The sequence below is a fragment of the Osmia lignaria genome, chromosome 12, assembly GCF_051020975.1.
Source record: "Osmia lignaria lignaria isolate PbOS001 chromosome 12, iyOsmLign1, whole genome shotgun sequence".
Taxonomy (NCBI): Eukaryota; Metazoa; Arthropoda; class Insecta; order Hymenoptera; family Megachilidae; genus Osmia; species Osmia lignaria.
In genome coordinates, this window is record NC_135043.1 from 4,948,283 (window position 1) to 4,969,611 (window position 21,329).

Genomic DNA, 21,329 nt, shown 5'->3' on the forward strand with positions numbered 1-21,329 from the left:
ATTATAATCTATCAGATTTCATTTTTGAACCTTTGTATACGTAAGTGAACGATTACACACGGTGAAAACATCGTGTGTGGCGAAACTGAGGTCGCTTATTACTTTCTGTCTGCTCTTCGGAGAGCCCTGGCGACGTAAAAATCGAGCACTTAAGGCGCACGCTGAATACAGGGGTCGGGACTGCACGAAAATCCCCAACGACCCGCAATTAGACGTCGTTAAATCTCTGGAATCACCAGGAAGCCGGTTTCAGGGTTCTCGTAGCCTCCGGTTTGCTGTTGCATTTTTTTGGCAACTCGCATTCATTAACGCGAAACGATCCGCTGAAAGATGCGTCCCGGGAATCTCCAAGTTCTTCCTAATTGATATGTCACACTCTGAAACATTATGAAACATCGAAACGTTTGTAATTCATACGGATTTCTATTTGAACGATTTAGTAATGAAAGAGTTTAAAGCGATCGTGATAAACGATGTAAACGTTCGCGTGGAAGATTAATAATTGATTTCATGGAGAATCCGAGCAATCGAATAAATTATCCGGGTAATTAGGATGGTTGGCTAATCGAGGAATTAAGTTATCAATAAATCACGTAATCGTTTGATGCTGCACATAATAACGACGCTCTTGACGTATTTTAATATCAAATTGAAACGCGTTTAATCCTCGTTTTGATTAGTTCGAACGTAAAATATTAAAAACACATCAGATTGGTTACGTTTTCAGTAACTCGAATAAAATTCGGTGAATTTCATATCGATTGAATCTACAAAAAAATATCGGATTTCCATTTCCTGTTGATTATATCCGACCAGCGCAAGAAGAGTTAATCGAAGCTCGTTTCGAGTTTCCATTTTCCAACACGAGTTTCGTTGGTTCGTTAGAAAAACGTTCGTTAGAATCGCAGTTTTTAAAGCTTCGCACACTATCCGAGCCAAATGACCTGCTGATCCACCTATCTGGGATATTTTTAAACCGTTACAAGACGGACTAGTCCGTTTCGAAATCGACTCGCCAGTCGTTTTCGGTTCATCGGGCGATTTTCCACGCTATCGAGTCCGCGAAAATGCTCGATACAAGAAGGAGGGAGAATAAGTGGGTGTCGAGAGGGAAAATAGCTGAGGAACGAAAGAATTTTTGAGTGTCCTCGATTTCTTAAAATATCCCCGGCTTCATTTTTCATTACGTCGTGGCCGCCGGAAGTGAGACGTCCGCGAGACCAAAAGGCGTGCTCTATCCACGGGCATAGCGTAAAGGCAAGAAAAAGGGAACGGGTTTGTGTACAGTGAACCGAGTGGAAACTGTCCGTTGATTTTCCGCGAAAACTGTGCCAAGGAGCGGCGCTTCTTTCGATCGCCCTGATTCTTCGAGTTCTTTGCACCGCAACACGTGATACCATTAACATCTTCCACGTATAAAGGTCTCGTGTAACTCATGGTACGACTGGTAAATAAGAAATGCAATTTTTCATTTCCTTTTTTCACTCGAACTGTTTCCACAAATCCCCATAAGTTGCTTATTTCTACCGCAATTGGCAATAATAAGTTCCTCGATATTTCTTCGGTCGCTATGTAGCTTGAGGTTCTCTTTGTTACGTGTAATTTTACCACAATTACATCTAAGGGGATTACAAAACTTGTACTCGGAAAATGAAAGTAACTTCACTCGAACAGATGGTTATAATCTTCAGTTTGAAATACAGCATTGTATTGTTGCTTTTCTACTTCTTAAAAAGAATTATTTACAATAATTCTTTTTCATGTATTCAACCTAAGTGTCATTGAATATCTTTCTAAAGGGTACCAAGACGAATTTTTAAGACGATCAACAGTCTCTTTTAAAAATTAAATATTCATAATATAAAAATGATAACAAGTTCGACGTCTATTTAATATATATAGTACTTCATTTTTTATCATCAGAAAGCGTATCAAACTTTCTCCATTCGTTAATCAATCACCCTTCATGTGTGCACATATTTTCAACGTGAATAATTTCAATATAATAACCTGCTGCAATTTCACGGTGATCGATCGTCATAAATAGACTGCGAAAGTTTAGCATTTTCTCTTCATCTAACCTACGGTGTAATATCAGTGTTGAAAGAAGAATTAGAAACGGTATTGAAATATCAGTGAACGAAGAGCGATTAGAAAACGATCTTGAACTGTTCTCGGAGGACTAACGCGTCGTTATCGAACGGAAACGACGCGGATGCATCGCTCGCTGAATGGAAATGCGAGGTGAGAACGCTCGAGGAGGATTCGAGCGCGGATCCAGGCACGCGGAAGATGACGAACAGTGTCGACGATCGCGATAACTTCCGGTTTTCCGTCGACTCGTCGGCGGATGTGTGTCGAACGCGATGCCGCAGCAGAAGTTTCACTGCGGCGACTGTAAAAATCGTCTGCCCGACTTGACCAGCGACATGTGTCGTCTGTTGTCCTACAGAAACTTGAACGGTCGTGTGAGGGATAAAGATAGAAGGAAATGGAACGAGGAGGATGGAAAATTGAGCAAGAACGACGAGGACAAGGTAAGATTAACGCAGAAAAATTTTAACGACGACATTTTCTTAAGGAAAAATATAAATTTGTGAACTGACCGCGATTCACCAGCCACAACTTATTCGCGTCATTATATAATTATTTCAGAAAATTGCAATTAACCGAAATATAAAATAGCGCGCGATCTCATTAACAGAAATTCGTGATGCCAGAGTTGACAAAATTAATGATCTTCAGAGGTGAAGGGGCAGGAGGGTATGTAATTTGTATTAATTCATGGGAAATTGTTGGACGCTTTAATTGCTGTCAGAAGTGCTACGTTTGAACATGGAATTCGTGGAAGTTCAGCAGGCTGAAAGTTTGCATCGAGGGTAGGGAAACTTGGTAAGGTAGTTTCAGCTCGGTCTACTAAAACCTCCGCATCTGGAAGGAGGAGAAAAAAATACGCGTCCCTTAACTCTAATGTTTCACGTAAGCGGAACGAGTTTCTCGAACAAACTTCTGCCAGTCTGAAAGAAAAATAGACAATAGAAACAAAATCCTCGTCGTTGTCGTTGCGAAACTCGTCGAATAGAATCACCGTTCGAAAATATAAATTCGAGAACTTTATTTAGCTCTATAATAATTGAAACGGCGGTAATGATAATAATCCAAATTCAGAATCTCGAACAAGTACCGAGGCGGAGAGCTTAGATTCTATGGCAAAGCTCAGTCTGTCGGCTCTTTACGACCCTCCGGTGAATTCGTGAATGGTGTGAGATTCGGGCCAGTGTAATGAATTTCGAAGGTGCTAGCTAAGGGAATTACGTAACCTGTAGCTGCACTGTAAGCACTGCTTGCTACCTGATCTCAGGGAGCAATGCTAATTATTGATCCAACACGTGTAGCTGGTTGAATCTGAAATCTGTAGACGGTGCTTACAAATGAAACCTGTTCTTTAAATTAATTCCACTACGACGAAAGAGTTAACGACGTGAACGGTAAAGATAGAAGACCGGAAACGCCGGGGAGGATTCGAAAGTTTTACGCTCAGCAGCCTACGGGTGAAAGAAAACTACCCCAGATTCTCTAAACGAAGACGAAAAGTTTCGTTATCTGAAATGAGATCCTGGAATCTTTTGATGCTTCATGGAAATGAATTAGAAAATTTCGAGGTCTTGAAAAATATTCGAATTAAATGAAAATCATAGGCAACGTTGATGAAAGTTATTCACAGGGTTTCAGAATCCTCTGATGTAATTTAAACTCGTGAAGTTGTCTCGAAAATTAATGAGCGTTTTCAGTGATGTTGAATTTCTCTGGTCGGACGTTTCAACATTTCCGAATGTAATGGAATAGTTGCTTCGTAAATAAACCAAACGGAGAGGTTCCAACAGAAAATAGCCGCGTAATTTCTCAGATTGACACATTGGACGCCTGTTCAAGTTGTATTCAAAATCCAATCCCCGTAGCCATTACGTCTAATGAATACCGGAGTGCTGCCTTTCAGTATTCCCCGGCAACCTCGAAAATCGGGGATCCCAAAACGAGCAGGAAATTTCCGATTCCCAGCTGTGAATACCAGAAACCAGGCATCGAGCAATAAACATCATAACTTGATATTTCATTTATAATGAAATCCTTAAGCATTTGAAATTTCATTTCGCCGTCGCATAAACTTCGCACGATTTGTTTTCAATTTTCAAATAAATTTAATAGACTCTTCGCCGGTGTAAATTGATTGCACGCGTGTCGAGGCGGGAGAACCTTGATGAAACTTAACACTTTCGCGTGCAACGAGAATCGCTCGATAAATAATTCATACGACATTGTTCAGCGTGGAAACAGAGGATCCGTTTATTGGAAGCTGTGTCTCATAAAAAAGGTAAAAAATGGAATTCTACGTCGTACGAGGATGGAATTCACTTAACGTTCTCCTTTGTATCCTTGGAGAGGTCGAAGCGCAATCAGGAAGCTGACGAACGCCGTTGCATAAGTACGATCACGTAGGTGCGAGAATTGCAGAGTCACAAGGTGTGACTTGTTATTTGCACCATCGTTACGATTCGATTTTATCCAAGTATCATTGACAGATGCACAAAAGTATGTCAGAATATTTCTTTACAGAGTTCGCAAGATCATTATTCCTTTGCGATCTAACGTGGAGTTTGACTCGATGTCAGATAGTCGAACGATCAATCGTCGATCTCTAATCAGGAAGCCCTGAAACACGAATCCATAAACGTTCCCTAAGCTTCATATCCAGCCTGTTGCTCGAAATCACCGATATCGAGCCTCAAAGTGTTTGTTAATTGCGATCCTTTGTCAACAAATTGCCGACAACCGGCAACAGGAACGGAAAGTTTGAAGCTTACGATACACCAGCAGCAAGTATCGTGGCATCAGGAGGATAGAATCGATCGTGGAAGCTCGTGTAAATCGATTACGCGACGAACGGCAAGCTTGTTCGACGAATTCTACAAAGAGTTCGATGGGATAAAATGAAATTTTTGTGGAGGAAAAAAGCGTAAAACGATCGTCGAACAAGCGAACAGAAATATGTTTTTGACCGGGTGCATATGGAGGAACGAACGAGCTGAGGACAGCGCAAACACGAGACTGGTTGAAGCGAAAAATCGACACGGATATCGATACATCGGAGGGGGTGCTGAAAAGACCACGAGCGAACGTCTACGATTTCGATATACGAGACACGGAGGCTGGCTATCGATCCCGCGGTACTCGTACATACATGTTTTTCCGCAGTGCTCCGCAATAATATTGCCATTTATGTAGGAACCGCAGCAGCCGATATCCGGTTCCCTTTTACGTAACGCTGTGGCGACTTTAATTTCAACGACGGCTCTGGATCCGTTCAGCCTCGGTTCCGAGATCCTGCACTTTGACGACGGACGTTTCTAGCAATTTAATCCGCTTTCATAGACTTACCCCACGTCGAAACGTTTCAGAATTTTCAACAATTCTGCGCCCCCTAAAAACGTTATTCATTTTCAAAGCGTCGAGCTTCTTTGATTAATTAATAACGTTAATCTTTGACTTTATCATTACCATTAAATTCGTTTGTATTGAGTATCTCTAATTATCAGAGAAAAATAGTTTATTGATGAAAGTGATATACAAATGTACAGAGGCGAAAAACTTAGTAAAACCAGGAAAAATCTGTTTTATTTAGTCGATGTCACCGAAACGGATCAGCGGATCCATAACTTTATGGCCCGGCCTGGAGCCTACGTCAGACAAGAGAAAATCGCGGAGTGGAAAAATGAAGAATTCAAAATATATTCTATTCTCAATAGTTTGGATTAATTTACTTTCTTCTGCTAAAGACGAAGAATTAATCCGGTTGACGAGTCCGCGAGAGAAAACTGTCGAAAGATTAGCAAAAGAACAAAGAGTGGCCGCGAAATCTCGACGAGCTGTTCCCGCGTGTAGTCTGACGGCGAGCCTCTTGACATTTAAAGCCGTGCAAACCTCGCAACGAGGTAAACGACCGACGCCAAACAGTACCACGGCTCTTCTCTGTGGCTTTTCACCCTTTATGAACGTAGTTACACGTTCAACAAATGATACATTTCAATCGCTCGCGGCGCGTCTCTTCAATTGAATGAAGGGTTGATAATCTTTGGAACCGGCTGTGAAAAAGAAGATTTCATTTCGAGCCTCGGTGTTCCTTAATAAAGCAGAAAAACTGGCGTAGGGTAAGAAAATTAAGAAAAGAAAAGGGCAATGAAAAGGAAAGAGAAGGTTGTTTAATAAAGAGTCTTTTCATTTTGCTATATTCATTTTTATTCATACGTTCTGTTTAAAATATTGACAATTTTCTGAATTTTCATTAAAACCTTCGATAACGATGTAATTATTGAAGGAGGAATGTTCATGACATCCATATTGGCTGACGGCAACGTTCAAAGGCAATTTTCCCTTTGATAACGGAAGGAGGGACGCTAATTAATCGAAAAAATTTTCGATTTCGAGACACGATATCGCCGTGCTGGATAGAGAAATAACGAGATCATTATCGTGAAACGATAACCTCGATTCGCGTTGTCAACGGAAGGATATCAGGCTAGAAAACGAGATGAATAGGTGGAAGGGTCGATGACGTCCTGGATACCGTTTCTCCACCCCCGAGCTTCTTTTCCTGTAACGCTGCGGCAAATGCAGGCGAATTTATCTTCCTCCCGACTGCTGGAAATTGAAGCATTATTAACACTTTCGTGAAACACTTTTCAGGAGCTTTCCTATTATAAAGCTGAAACATTAAAAAATCCATTTTCCAAGAATCGTCCGCTGTTTAAAATAATTCTCCCTTGAATAAATGAGAAATGAGAAATGTTTAAAACATTTCCGCGAATTTGCATAAATTTCTAATATGTTCACTACACTTGATTCCCCTGTACGTATACTGACGTACCGGTCCGTTGCTTAACTTCCTGAAACTCTGTCGGTTTCCGTTGTGTCTTCCGAAGGGTCTCCTCGCGGAGAAAACCGGGAAAATCGTAGACCGAAGAGCTAAGGTCCGTGCGCTTTAATTCGCTTTCTCGTTGTTCTCTACCTTATGAGAAGCTTACGTTGCACTCGAGTGTATAATACTTAATTCCCCGAAGAAACGCGTTGCACGTGATTGTTCGCATCAGTTGCCGGCAACGAATGCGTTAACTAACATAATTTCCCCATGGTTAGTCGGTGGAAGAACGTGTTTTCAGCCAGTTTGCAGGCCCATCCTATAAGTTTCTCGGAAAGATTCGCGCGGTATGTCTGCCGGAGGATACGAAGCTCTTTTCTCCTGCAGTAACGTACGACTTTACCAGCGTAGCAAGGGAGGAAGATGGCAGGTGGTGTGTATGGGGTAGAGAAATTCCGTGACCTGGTTGCAAAAAGGGGTTATTACATCGAGTGCGAGCGAAAACGGGCGGGAAGGAGGCTTCGTAAAAAGTAAATATCGAACGGGGGAAAAGTGCTCGACGTAAGAGACGAGCTTTTATATGCACGCTTGAAGGAGCTGGAAAGTTGGGTATAATGAAATGCAGAGACGTGTAACGGGCTTGAAATGGAAAACGTGTCTCTCTACCGGAGACACTGGTTCACCGTCTTCGTAAAGTATACCGACTTTTCGATGTTAAGGAAATCGCACGGGGGTTAAAGATTTTTCAACAACCGTCGAAGGTTACTCCTCACGGAGTAAACTGTTGGTCTTTCGATTACGTTTCACGGACAATTACGCTGCTCGACGGCGAGCGTCGAGGCGCAACGGACCGACACGACGATCCTACACGTGTCCCTCGGATGCATCGAATCACGTCACAACGAAGCGAATTACCGCAAGATTGTTCATGAATATTTAGAGGGTGGCGAAGCGTGGATAAAGGACCTGCTCGGAGCGGCTCGCTGGACGTCGAACTCTCGTGCATGTGTACAATTTGTGTCGGCATTTCGTATGTATCAGACGAATCGAACTAAATAATCATTTTTCTTTTATTATTCATATTTTAAACTTTACCAAAAATGCAAATTTTCCAAAATTTCGAACACTAATTAATCAGTGTTGATCTACGCGATTGTACCTCCAACTATCGACGGAATACCGATTTTTCACGACGACCTAGAACAAGCGATTTAGCCGTTCGATTTAATGGCCTATTCGAATTTCGAGGGACCTATCAGCCGATCGTAATTCACGATAATAACCGCGATCAAATCTAAAAGCGATCCGAGTGTGGGTGCGTGGGTGTGTTTGTCATTCGTCCGTTTTACAGCCCATTATACCGGTGTCGAGGGGATGAGAGGGAGACACGGCCTGAACGAGTCATTCTATAGGGGTTAGCCGGTAATATTTTTATTATTCGAATTGTACAATAGAACGAGGCGTTTGTAAATTGTTGGCAATCGATGGGAATCGCTCGCATTTTGCGTGTGCGACCCGTTTCGATGATTATTATTGCATTACAATTCTCGGTGTTAATATTAATCCTCCTGAAATGTTTATCGACGAAATAAAATTGATAAATATCCTCGCGATTTTGATCCATCGTTCGTAACAACGTCCTCTGTAATTACAGTCATTCGTTCCTATCCGCTTCTCGCACATTTCTCAAGTAATTTCTGTTTCTTCGCTGGAAGTGCGCGAAAGCGGATCTTCATTAAGAATCAGGGCTGTCGGAAGAAAGAATCGCGGCAGTAAATCTCAGAGCGATTCGCCGAGGTGGCGATCGAGGGTCGGGGATAATACTTTATTATCTCGACGACTTGATCGGGAGAAATCGAAGAAAGCAGAACGAAGTTTTCTTGGATATAATTGAAATCGTCTTATTGTCGCCTTCGTTAACGGTAATATTCATTAGTCTATCGAAGCAGCAAAGTAGTTTCCGAATATATCTTTGTTTTATTTGAAATTCGTATTCGAACAATACCCAAGGGGATTGGTGTACAAGTGTTGCTCGTAAAGCGAGCTTGTGTTCTCGTAAAAGCATGGAACTCCATAAACCTCGAAGAGAAGTTGGAAAGCATCGGTTCACCGTCGGAACGGTTTCTACGCGAATTTTGCGTAACTTGTCCCATAACGACGTAGATATTCGACGCTAGGTCGCATAAATCGAGGCTAATACGACGTGACGTAAATCGAGAAGAGCGTTTCGAAAAATACCTTAACCCATGCGCTCGAGTCGGCCGACCCCTTTTTCCAGCTCGAGTCGAGAGAATCGATGCTAACGTCGCGGATAATAAATGGCTAATATATAGCAGTAGTTTTCGTATCGACCCCTAAACGATACCCGTAAATCCAATCCAACTATCGAAGAGCTTTTGCGAAGAAGAAGCTTTACGAATCGTCAGATTTTCTCATTTTTTATTATTCCAACTTTTCCGAACGAAGCGATGCCCCTAGAAATGGCTGTTCTTATCGGTGCTAATTCGCCATGGAAATGACAACAGCCGTTAAATTCGTCGGGCTTCTATACCTATAACGCATCGCCGTTTTCCGTCCGATTTATTGGCTAATCCGATATTTATTGGACGGGGGGGCCAATTTCCAATTTACGCAGCGGTTAACTGGCACGGTCAGCGCAGGCACGTTAACCGTGCACGGCCAACTACACCCCGCCAGCAGGCTTAACGTTATATCCGGTTTAATTGGATCAGGATTAAATTAACTTCCGTCCCGGTGATGGAACTTTAACGCTGGGATTCCTCGGGATTCGCGTCCCTCCGCGCCCTTGTGTCGTGACCGTCCATCGATTTTCATCCCTCTTCTTCTACCATCCGCCACCCTTTCGATCCATGGCCGACCTTTGTTTGCCGATTTTGATAACCGATTCGCCGCGACCACCATAATTTTGTCCACCATTGTGATAGTCCGGCATTGTTCTCCTCTTCTTGCTCGAGCTCGAAGCTTTTGTTTCAACGACGCCGAGATTTATTCGTTGAAAGTGGTTCATTACTTATGGTGTACAGTGAGAATGCACTGCTCTTTTGACAAATTATCGTAGGACAAATGTAATTTAGTTTGGTAGATAAACGTTTCTCGCTTTGAAATCGTGATGAAAAATAAAAGCAGCTTACAATTAGAGAAGACAACCGAACCGAGAATACACCGATCAATTCTAAACGCCGTTCAAAAGATTACGCGGCACGCGTTGGTAATTAAACCCGCTAATCGCATTAGCCTCGGTTATTAATCTCGCTCGATGCGGTAGCTTTCTGTAACGACTTCCGTTCGATCGCAACGTTAATCGATCAAATTAAATGCCAAGGGTATTTGGATTTATTGTTCAACTCGTTGCCTCCTAAGCGTAGAATATCTCCCTGAATAATTCGATTAAATTTTATTTTATAAAGGACTATCCTATTTGTCCTCTCTGTTTTTTAAGTTAATTGTTTTCTTTCGAACTAGCTGCAGCGCCTTGAGATATTGGTTCACCGTGTCAACCATTTCTTTCATCTCGATTTTTCGTTGTTTACGTCGCAGGCAACCAGGCGCTTCCTTCTGACCCCAATATCCTTTGGACGTTTCCATTCAGACTTATTTCTAAAGTTTAGTTTATTCGAAACCCCCGAATAATCCGTTGGAACTTTGTAACAACGTGAAGAATTGCATCCTCCTTTTCAGCTATCTTTACATCCCCAACTTTTGCTTCATAAACTTCCTCTCTTCCCTGTTACATAATTAAATAAAGGATATTTCTGCGCAGGATGCATTAACATTCACGGTAGAATCAGGCGTGCATAATGCGTATTATTAACACGTATAACAGTAATGCTATTCGCGTTTCAAATCATATTTCCACACGTTCAAACGAACAGTGCAGCTTTAAAAAAGAAAAAAAAAGAACTTGCCTTTTCCGGGCCCATTGAATTAAACTAGTCTTTATACTTTTAATAGAGCCAGCTTGAATGCAGTTCGTTATCTCCGTAATTGCTTGGCGACGCAGAGTTTGACCTAAAAGTTGCACGGGTCATTCGCGCGTTTCAATTCAGCCTTTCATCGTCGTGAGCGTACACAACGGTAGTCGCGTGCCACATCTTCGTCCCGGAAAAGTAGTTCACCATCGAACCAGACCAGAGACAAAACAGTTAATCCCTGTTGTCGACCCGGTTGCGGCCCAGTTAGCCGAAGGAAACACGTTCATTCGATAACTCGTCCGGTTTTTGTTGTCGCGTTCATGTGCTCTCTTTTCCCTCGGTGAACCATGCACACTTTTTCCTCTTCCACCCTTGTCGTTTGCTTTTTATACCGTTAATTATTTGCTGTTTGCTTCAATTCCCCGGTTTATCATATCGTTTTTTGTATAGTGTTCGTAGGGGATGATCGCTGTACGCTTTGGTAGAAGAATCATCCCCTTGGATATATAGAGAATATTTAGAAATTACAGGAAAACAGTGTGAAAGATATCGAATCATCCCCTTGAATCGGCGAGCTCGATTCACCCCCCCCGTTGGCCGCAGACGATGGTACGGCGACTAATTTCGATAAGTCACCCAGTCCGTTTGATTCATTGTTCAAAGTGTTCTCCGAGTCGATATCGAGCACGGTTGCTGGTAGGAAAGGAACACGGGGATCGGGGCGAAGAAAAGAAAGAAAAGGTAGAAGAAAAATTGAGGGGGTGGAGAAGCAGCGCGTTACGGTGTGTCTATGCCACGTCGAAGAAAATTGGTCCCGTGATAAAAGCCACGGCAGACGGGGGCTGAGGGTGAAAAAGCCGTGGAGGAAAGGGGTAACTCTCGGTTCTCCCCTATTTCTGACCGACTTATCTTCGCTCACGTAGCCATTGAGGAAGCATTACGATTGAAAAGACGGCTGCTATCGCTGACCGTAAGCTCTTTTTCACTCGCGAACCGATCACCGACGTGACCGACCGAATAAAACCGTTTCTCGGTAAAGAAACGAGCCTCGAACAACGTATGCCGTGCTTCGCCTCGATGATTATCGTCTGACGAATTCGTTCCTCCATTAAACTCCTGTCTTGCGAAATTTTCTTTAATTTCGAGCAAACAATCAGTTACTTCCTTGGGAAGGATAGAAAAAAATGAAGCGATCGTTCCTTTTGAAGTAATTATGGATTTCGTTAATGAACGTTTGCTCGGCTGATCAGCAGTTAATTAAGGCACTTTCATTGCTCGATGATTCAGCAGTTGCGTAATAGACTGGTTCTTTGCTTAGCGTTTGATGATATACGAGCTGGTTCGAGAACCGAAAATAACGAAGCCTAATTAGTTTCCAAATTAAGACTCTTATCTCGATAAGAATGTTTTATCCGTAACGACGATAACAAAATAAATGCGACGGAGAAAACAAAGAATGAGCAATTCGAGGGATCTAACTAAAGCCCCTTCCATCTTCTTTTGTTTCAGGAATTGGAGAGGAGTTATACCCTGTCGACCCCAGGGGGTAGCAGCCCCGTTTGTTGCCCGCCTTGCAGCCCACCCCCAGCTCCAGCCGCATACATATCGAGCGCACGTGCGTCCTCGCGAAGACTCGGCGCCGGAAGTGGAATCGGTGGACCACCGTCACCGGAAAGGGATCCCCTGGGAAGACTGTTAAGGTCAGTTCCATCGTCTTTCTTCTCAGATGGTTATCGTTTACAACCTCTTTCCAGTCAGTGAAACGTGAAAAATGTTACCCTTATCAAGGATTCCATCTTCCTATCGATCGTATTGAAATAACGTATTATGCAATGACAAAAATGGCCCATAAAATTTCATAGTAGCTATTTATCGGTAAACGGAAGATTAAATCATAAAGTCAATGTTGGATCAAGAGTTAATCATGCAGAAGTCGTAAACCGTCGCCCTTTCCACGTTCGATCCACCTGCATTCCTACGAGTCTGAACTCATCAATCTTCGGTGCAACGTGCAACGAATGCATCGTTCAACGCGATACTACCACTTAAGCTAGTGATTACGGCATCGTCGCTGGGGAAATTAAGCAGTGACTCGATAAGCGAACGGCTCTTAAATCCCACGGGTTTAGCGCACCCTAACGCGAATTAATTGGCATTTTAGTGGCGGTCTTATAAAAAGAACTTGAGCAAGAAGATCGCTCGCTTTCAAAAACCTTTTCTTTGGCTCGAGTTTAAATTGGGGCTAAACGAGTTTGTCGAGCTCGTTCTTACGGTCGTTTGTTGCGGCGACTTCGATCGATTGGTAAATTTATGAAAGTTTCCAACCCCCGGAACTTTCCGTCTAACGTGATGCAGGAGTTTGAAAAGCAAATTCTTCTTCGATTTGCTCCCGTTTATATTCAATATCGAAATGCGTTAAGAAACTCGTTTGTGTTTGATGAAATTTTTCAATTAGACGATGTATTTTTCAATTGGTTTACGATGAAAATCAAAGGAATCGTTGAATCGTAACTACTTAAGACTCGTTCCATTACCGGGCAACTTAAGATAATTAAGCAAATTCATTGAACATTCCATGCGGTCCGCAAAGTCGCGGTTAAACTGGAAACTCTCGACTGCTTTCAGATTCCTGAAGACCTTCTACAGAGAGCTAGGCACTCGTGATCCACCCCATTTGCCGGGATGGGCGTCGCCACTTCCGCTTGGCACCCTTTGTCCAGCACACTTTCAACCCCACCTGCAACTGCTCCACAAAGGGGAGCAGGAACACAGACTGGAGAACATCAAGACCGACCAGATCTTCGCTCCTGTCAGGGTAAGTACTATAAATCATCCGTTGGAAATAGCGCGGTATCTCCTCCCGTATATACTCGGTGGTTGTTGACGTTGCTCGTAAAACTTTGCCGACGACCAGTTTTCGCGGCAGTTAGCGGGACGAGGGATGTTTCCGAAGGAAAAACTTGGCGTTAAGAAATGTCTGATAAAAATCCTACCTCCGCGATTCTGTTCCGTGAGAATTCTCTGAAATGTTAGCTTTCAAAGTGTACTCAGAAAAGAACGTTTAAAATAAAGAAAGAGAGAAGAAATCGCGTTCGAGATAAAGAGAAAGAAGAGAGTTAAACTGCTGCTGGAAATGGAAGATAAAGCAAAGACGAGCTTGTACTCTGTGGATATCTCGGATTCACTTGGAACCACTGTGTTCCTTCCGTCGATGTTTGTTCCCATGAAAGATGAATTCTCCCCGGGCAAAGTCGGCGAATCACGTAGGAAGTTTCGATACGCCTCGCTTTCTGATCAAGAGAATTCTTTAGCAATCGAACAGAGAGCCACTCGAGAGGTAGCAGCCTTTTGCTAAACGGAATTTGGAAGTCGAGTATTCGTTGGAAGTATTCTTCCTCGAATCCGGTACACTGCCGAGAACATCGAGTCCTTATCGATGCAAAATAAATTCGATGTCTTATACGAAACGAATTCAGGCTGGACATATTCTAACAGCGATGGAATAAAGAATTGAACGTATTTTATGCTTGCCTTTCTGATCTCGAGTAAAGATTAAGATTTGAAAAGTTAATTAACGTCGCTAAATGGGTAAGGTGATTCTTCGAAAGCCGATGACGACGGCCGTTGGTGGCTCGTCGATGTCGTAGTTTCTGATATTATCTCTGCATCGAGTGTCGCCGCAGCGGCATAACTCTTTCGATGGTTCGAATAAAGAAGCTTTTAATCGCGCCAGTAAGATGCGAACGACGATCAAGAAACGAACGAGACCGCCGCGCCGTTCTGCTTCGCGTAACGAGGCATTGTTCTGTCGTGGGCTCGATAAGATGGCCGAGTTCGCTTCGTTAACGTTTCTCGAAAGCCTTTTTTACGCCCGGCCACGCTGATAACTTCTGGCGGAATGCTCAACGAGCAGCCTTTACCCCTTTTGTTCGTCGGAAGGACTCTCAGAAATCGAGCTCTCAGGTGAATGGGCTCGTTTAATTGCACCGCGAACGTCGATTTCTTATGCGTCCCTTTCGTTCGTACTCCTTGTTCCCTTTCGAAGGAAAAGATTGTCGCAACGTGACTTGGACGAAAAACCCATGAAAATGAAATAGAATCTCTCTGTCCAACGTAAAAACGACGTCCGAAACATACGTTATTCTCTTTTTTCATACGTGGTGACAATTAATTCCTTATACACTGATATCACCCCCAATCTGTACAGTACCGTTATCAGTAGGAGTCGCGACAAATCGTATGCGCCAGATCGATAGGTAATTACATTGGACAGAGTATAGACACTGTTTCTTGAAACTCTCTGTATTGTTCGCTTATTCCCACGTTCCCCGTGGTGTCTAATATTTCCACGACAGTGACACATCAGCCACATGTTCCGACCTTTCCTACCGGAGAAATCGAAACGGATGGAAGCGAGTGGAGTACGTGTATCTGGCAGATAAGGAGATTTCGCGGCACAGCAGTCGGATTTATCGTGGCTTCGATAAATCTTCGGGTTCGCAAGGCTGCCGGTAGATATTGCCGGTATTAAAGCTAGATTGAGATGTTTAGCGGATGGGTGAGTCGAGGGAAAACGAAACGAGCGTTTCACTGTCTCGATAGGTTGCATGGGTTTCGTTTAGCTTGCCAAATTGTTATCGACTGCGTCGTACGCTAAAAATAAGATCGCGAAGATTTTATATTTGAAAATAAGTCGAAAATCCAATTTATTTTATATGTAGCTTATATTTATTGTAGTACTGCTAATGATCCTTGATGTAAACCTCTTCAAGATCGTTCTTGTTAAAAGAAAACAAGAAAAGCTTCCGCGAGACCTGCATAACGGAGCACGTCTTTTATACCCCTACTTTCTTTTACGATGCATTTAGTTGCACCGAACGGGGTACCATTTTCACAATATATATTCTCCGCTCTTTCATCCCCGAAGGAAGGTTAAACTCGGTGTTTCCCCTGAAGAAAAGATTTGATCGATAGGTAAATTCATGTTTCGTGCAAGCATGGATGGCGTTTAAAGGGCTTACGATTCTTCGATATGGATTTATCCTGAAAACGAGATCGGAAAAACAGGTCGTCGATGTTCGTACACGAGATTCTATCCTGTTTATTCTCGTAAAAGAGCGTTCTTCAGGTTGTTCGTGTCGATATTTCTTAATGAATCTCGAGCACGATGTGGAACTCGGAGGGAATAAGAGGATCGAGGCGGTACGATGAATCACGAACAGTTTCCCTGTGTACCGGAAGCTCGTTCTTCGAAAAGGTAGACAGCCAGAGCAGCAATAAGAAAGAAAGTTAGCGACTTCGTGACCAGTTTCTCGGATACTTCTCGGTTTCCTGATCCCCAGCTGCTAACCAATTAGAACTTGAAACCTCTCGCTCGAACTAGTAATCCTATTCGAAGAACCACTCGTTATTGATAATTGTACCCCTTGTTACACGACAATTTTTATAATAACAAAATGAAAAATTCTTTTGTTCCAGCTAAGCGATGGCACAGTTTCAGAAGCACCCCGTCGCGTGGCCATCGAGGGTGGCCCAGGAAGCGGAAGAACGACCCTATGCCTTCGGCTTCTCCACCAATGGGCGATCCAAGGCGATGGTCCAGCCTTAGCCTTCATCGTTCCTCTTCGAGAGCTACGCGGCAGCCCTGTGTTGAATTATTTGGCCAGAGAACTGTTCCCCAGGACAGCAGCCATCGGCGACGCTGTCACTCAAGTCTGGCGAACGCTGCACTTGATGGAGGATCGCGTTCTATTTATCCTGGACGGTTACGACGAATGCGTGGGTGGTAGGGCATCCCTTGGCGACGCAGTGGACCTTCTCGAAGGACGGCTGTTCCCTGACGCCAGGATCCTGGTCACTTGTTCGCCGAACAATTCCGGTGTCCTGTCACCGCTCGTTCAAAGGAGGATTCATCTGGCTGGTCTCGAGTGGTCCCACGTCGAGAGGCTGTGCGTCGCTTATTTCATTCACAACGACATCGCGGAAAAGGCTTGCGAGTTCCTCGAGGCGTTGAACGTCCAACCGCAGACCGTGAAGCAGCTTGGTCAGCACCCGTTGGGTTGGATTATGCTCTGCTGTCTCTATCAGGTATTTATTGCGGTTCAACCGAAGCACACTTGTGTTTTCTCTTCCAGAGTGTCGTCTGACATTTAGATTATCGGTGAACTAGCGTAGAAATGATTGCTTCAAAGCTCACCCTTCCGTTCCTTAGGACTCGGGTAGTTTACCAACGGAGACAAGCGCGTTGGTCCAAGCTGCGGTGAAGTGTATCGTCAGAAGGAGCCTGGATCCACCGGTTCCCTACAGCGAGGAGGTTCCTGGTCATTGCAGGAAGCGACTGGAGGATTTTGGGAAATTATCTCTGGCAGCGCTCAGGGAAGGCAGGTGTTGTTACACGGAAGCGGAGTTAAGGGCTCGGGGTGGTGGTATCGAGGTCTCTAGACTAGGTTTCCTAACCAAAGGGCTGACCTTCGGGCAACGACGTAAACCAGAGCTTTACACACCGATTCATACGGCGGTAGCCGAGTTCCTGGCAGCTTATTATCTCACCTCCGTCGCTCAATACGCCAACATACTAAGAAGGGAATTAGAAGGATTGCCATCGGGTATCATCAGCCACCTGGCTGGTTTACTAGGGCCCAAGACTCATCTAATATTAAATCAACTCTGCCCACTCGAAGTGCCACCCAGAGCTATGTTCTCGTTGCTGAAGGCAGCCGGTGCCTCGGATGGAAACATCTCTGCTGTGTGTAGACTAGTCGGAGCTGGACCTGGATTTGGTCCTGCTCCAAACGAGAGACCACCGGCACCGCTGGTGCACACCTCACCCTTGGAGCTAGAAGGCTGGGCTAGAATCCTTGAAAGTACAGCTTGCACACTCGAAGCCCTCGAAGTTGTCTTCCAAGTGGAAAGAGGATCCGATCCTAGGTATCTGGACGACTTCTTCGAAGCCCTTGCTGGGAACGAGAGCGTCAAACTAGTTAGAATCACGTCACTTCTGGGGCAAGAGTTTCCTGCTGACGAGGCTCAGAAGTTGGCTGGACACTTGAAAAGCGTTCTGGGGAAGAAGAAGCTGAACGACTTCGAGCTGGTCATCACGTGTTTGGAGGAAGCCGCGCACGATAGGTAAGTAGGATTCTAAAATTCATAAATAATTAACTGTGAATAGTTAAGTTTCCATCTTTGATCTCGAATCCTTCGAGCTGGAGGTGTACCGTAGTACTGTGCTCCTTTATAAATTCGTCCGGAAGGTCGGCGACGCACGGTTTCCCACCTCAATTTCCTCCGCGATCATGAACCAATGTTCCAAAATCTTAAAGCGTCCTTGACACGTTTGTTTTACAATGTAACTTCGGTAAAGTTATTAGAAATCGACTAAGAGATGTTGAAGCGATACAAGTTTAGAGGATACTAGCAATGCAATAATGTTATAGCAAAGAAACTTTGCGAAACGTAGACGAACCGAAACGTTGGTTAAGCTGACACGGAACAAAAGTCAAAAAAATCCTTCGGACCGTCTGCCCGAACGTCGAGCAATATCGGCAAGTGGATTAAAAAAGTTTACCAGTGAAAGAGATACGCGTACGGGAGCGTACAAATAGATCAGCATTTTAACTCGAAACGAGAAGCAAAAGTATAAAAAGCGTTCAGGATCTTAGCGAGATAGGCAAAGAAATATTAGCCGCTATTAATTATGAACGTCTACTTATCTCGAGAACGGAGGAAACTTCTAAGGAACTGTCTTATCTCATTCACAGTCGTTTGTTTAAGTTGAAAGAAAAATTTGCAAATGCACCCGTCGACTTGGCGAGTTATTTCTAGTTAAAAGTAGCTACAATAATTTCGTTCTAAAGCATCAACTTCTTCTTATCTCCTAATCCATAAGAAATATGATACTATTTCCTTTCGCAAAATTCTTTCGCGTTTAAGTTTCCTGCGCGCAAGTCGTTGTATTCATTTTTCAGATCATTTTTCACGCACAAGCTCGCGAGATAAAATGCCAGAAATTTGGTTATTCGACGCACGAAGACTGGTAACAATGAGCGTACCCTTCGAAAGGGGTTGAATCTAGGGAAGGAGAAAAGTCGAGAAAGTTGTGGAACAATATGCGGCGAATGAATGGAGGAGCAGTCTTATTTTTTATTTCTTTCTCGCAACGTCGGTTCGAGAATCGCGGAGTAGGGTCAACGTCGTGGCCCGTGGCGAAAAATTAAGGAGGACGAGGCTTGGTTTTCACAGTTGAAACGTTGGACCAGTTACAGAGGCCTCGTTTCCCGACTCCGCCTTCTCCTTCCCTCCTCTCCCGTTTGTTTCTTTCCTTTTTAAGCCGGCTTTAGTCCGTTTCCTTTCCGCTGCTCTTTCCTTACTTTCCTCGAGCAGCTTGAGAAGTTTTTCGGTCTTTTCGTAAAGTTCCCGTTAAGACGACGATTCATAATTTCTCCTCTTATTCGAAGCACTTTGATGGTGTCGATCCCCGGGGAACATCAATTAGATACTGCAATCAGATTGCGAAGCTCTCGCAACTTTTTCACGTAATTTTTCACCGGTTCTTTTAAAAGTACCGAATAAAAAGTTCGGTAACACAGTTTCGAATGTACCTGTCGATAAATCCGTCGAAAATTCGAGCCGTTTGCGGTGACGTTGACGAAGAGGACTTGTTTCATAAAATCCTAGTCAAGATAAACTATACCGGTCAGTGGAACTTTGAATGACGGCTGACTGAATATTTCCAACGGGAACGAAATACGTATTGAGCAGAGGATAAAAGAGGAACAAATTGCATTTGTTTAAAAATATAGATGAATACGTGTTCGTTGTTTACGGGCTGTTTTTTAAACAGAATATCGTCCCGATTTGTTTGATCGTCCAATGAAATCGTATCGATCGTTTTGTTTCGAATACGGACCGTTAAACAGAGTTGGATAATTTTAATTAACTCGGAGAACACGAAGCGCGTCTGTTTGAACTTGGAAAATATCGTAATTGAAGTGGATCCTTTGTTTATCGAATAACTGAACGAATTTACATGAACACACGTATATGTACACGGGAACGTTATTCACAACAACGGATAAAAGGGTTGTTTAATTTTCTTTCTTTTTAATATCGGAAATAGAAACGATGTTGCTTTTTATTCTTGCATCAGGGAAACGCGATTAAAATATCTTTCTCGGTAGTGAAACGTTGCCTTCGCCGGTGTATTGTTTATCCTCCGTTGTAAGAATTCCGCGGGACCGAGCTTTTCCAGCGGGCTTGGTAACGCCAGAGAAAATCTAGACTCGTTTGCAATTCGCCGAGAAGGGAGTATAACTGCATCCGTAATTTGCATAACTGTTGCACGTATACGCGCGGTCGCTTCTCGAAATAATGGGGAACAGACAACGAAGGGAACATTATACATGCATAAATCCAACGGGGAATATGCATCGGTAGTCTAGCGAACAAATTTGCACAAAGGGCTGTTCCAGTATCGCGAAAGGGCGCAGATGAAGGATACTTTTTTCAATTTCGGCAGCTCTCTTTTCGTAATAAAACATAGTTTAATAAGAAATTTTAATTAATTTGTCGGAAGCAAATTTGCACAAAGGATCGCTCGATTATTACGGAAAAATAGTTTTTTCAATTTTCGCCATAAAGCAGGTTGATAATAAATTTTGATTTATGAAATCAAATTAGTTTTCCCTCCATTCGTGAATGTGCACAAAGAGCGTCTCACGAAAAATACTTATTCCAGGTTTGGAAGGTGATGAAATATAGGTTGATAATAAATTTTGATTCATAGGGATGGCCGAGTAAATTTGCACGGTAGATTCGCGTAATCGTGACCGCGGTTTAGTTCATTTTCATCGATATTTCGCAAACACTGCAGTTCCTATCATCGGTAACAGTGTGTCAAGCAGCCACCGATGGCAAAAATTGCGGTGCTTGCGAAACGTTGGCAAGAAAGTTGCAAGGTTTCCAAAATCTTTGTAGCTGGATCTTTATTTTCCCCTTGTTATGCCGAAGGTTAAATTGGTGGTGCCAAACAGCGGCGACTTTTATAACGGATAACAATTTTCTGTGGTATAAAATGAAAACTTTCGTGTTTCCCAAAGACTAATGCTACTTGAAGGGAATCAATTGATTGTTTCAGATTGGAATGCGTGGTGAATGCCCTTTGCCGCGGACTGAGTCACGCGTCGAGTAGCTTGGCACGGTTGGTCCTCGACATGAATCTGTCCGGTGAACAAGTGTCCCGGGTCTGCGAGGCACTTCGTAGCTGCGTTCAAGTGCAGGCACTGCACTTGCCCCATTTGGGCTGCGGCTGCGAGGGCCTAGCATCGGTCGCTGAGTTGCTGAAAGAGAGACCACTGCTGGCGCTAAACCTGGCCGGAAGCTGGGGTGCCAAAAACGAGGACCCGTCCAGTTCTGGAATCAGTATGGGTAAAACTTTGCCTTATTTTCTTTTTTGTTTGCTTCGCACACTTTTCATTAATTTTTTTAAT

At 43.5% G+C, this 21,329-nt stretch overlaps 1 protein-coding gene across 5 annotated transcripts in view; it reads left to right on the forward strand.

Annotated features, from left to right (window-relative positions):
- Positions 1–21,329, forward strand: part of LOC117602706 (uncharacterized) — a 115,280-nt gene that overhangs the window by 75,904 nt on the left and 18,047 nt on the right. For 4 of the 5 annotated variants that reach the window (XM_034321033.2, XM_034321031.2, XM_034321032.2 and 1 more), the window contains 5 exons: positions 12,355–12,545; positions 13,471–13,660; positions 16,324–16,932; positions 17,057–17,970; positions 20,978–21,267. In XM_034321033.2, the coding sequence (XP_034176924.2) occupies positions 12,355–12,545; positions 13,471–13,660; positions 16,324–16,932; positions 17,057–17,970; positions 20,978–21,267 (2,194 nt within the window). The remainder of the gene's footprint in view (positions 1–12,354; positions 12,546–13,470; positions 13,661–16,323; positions 16,933–17,056; positions 17,971–20,977; positions 21,268–21,329) is intronic. The other variant, XM_034321035.2, reaches the window with a different exon arrangement.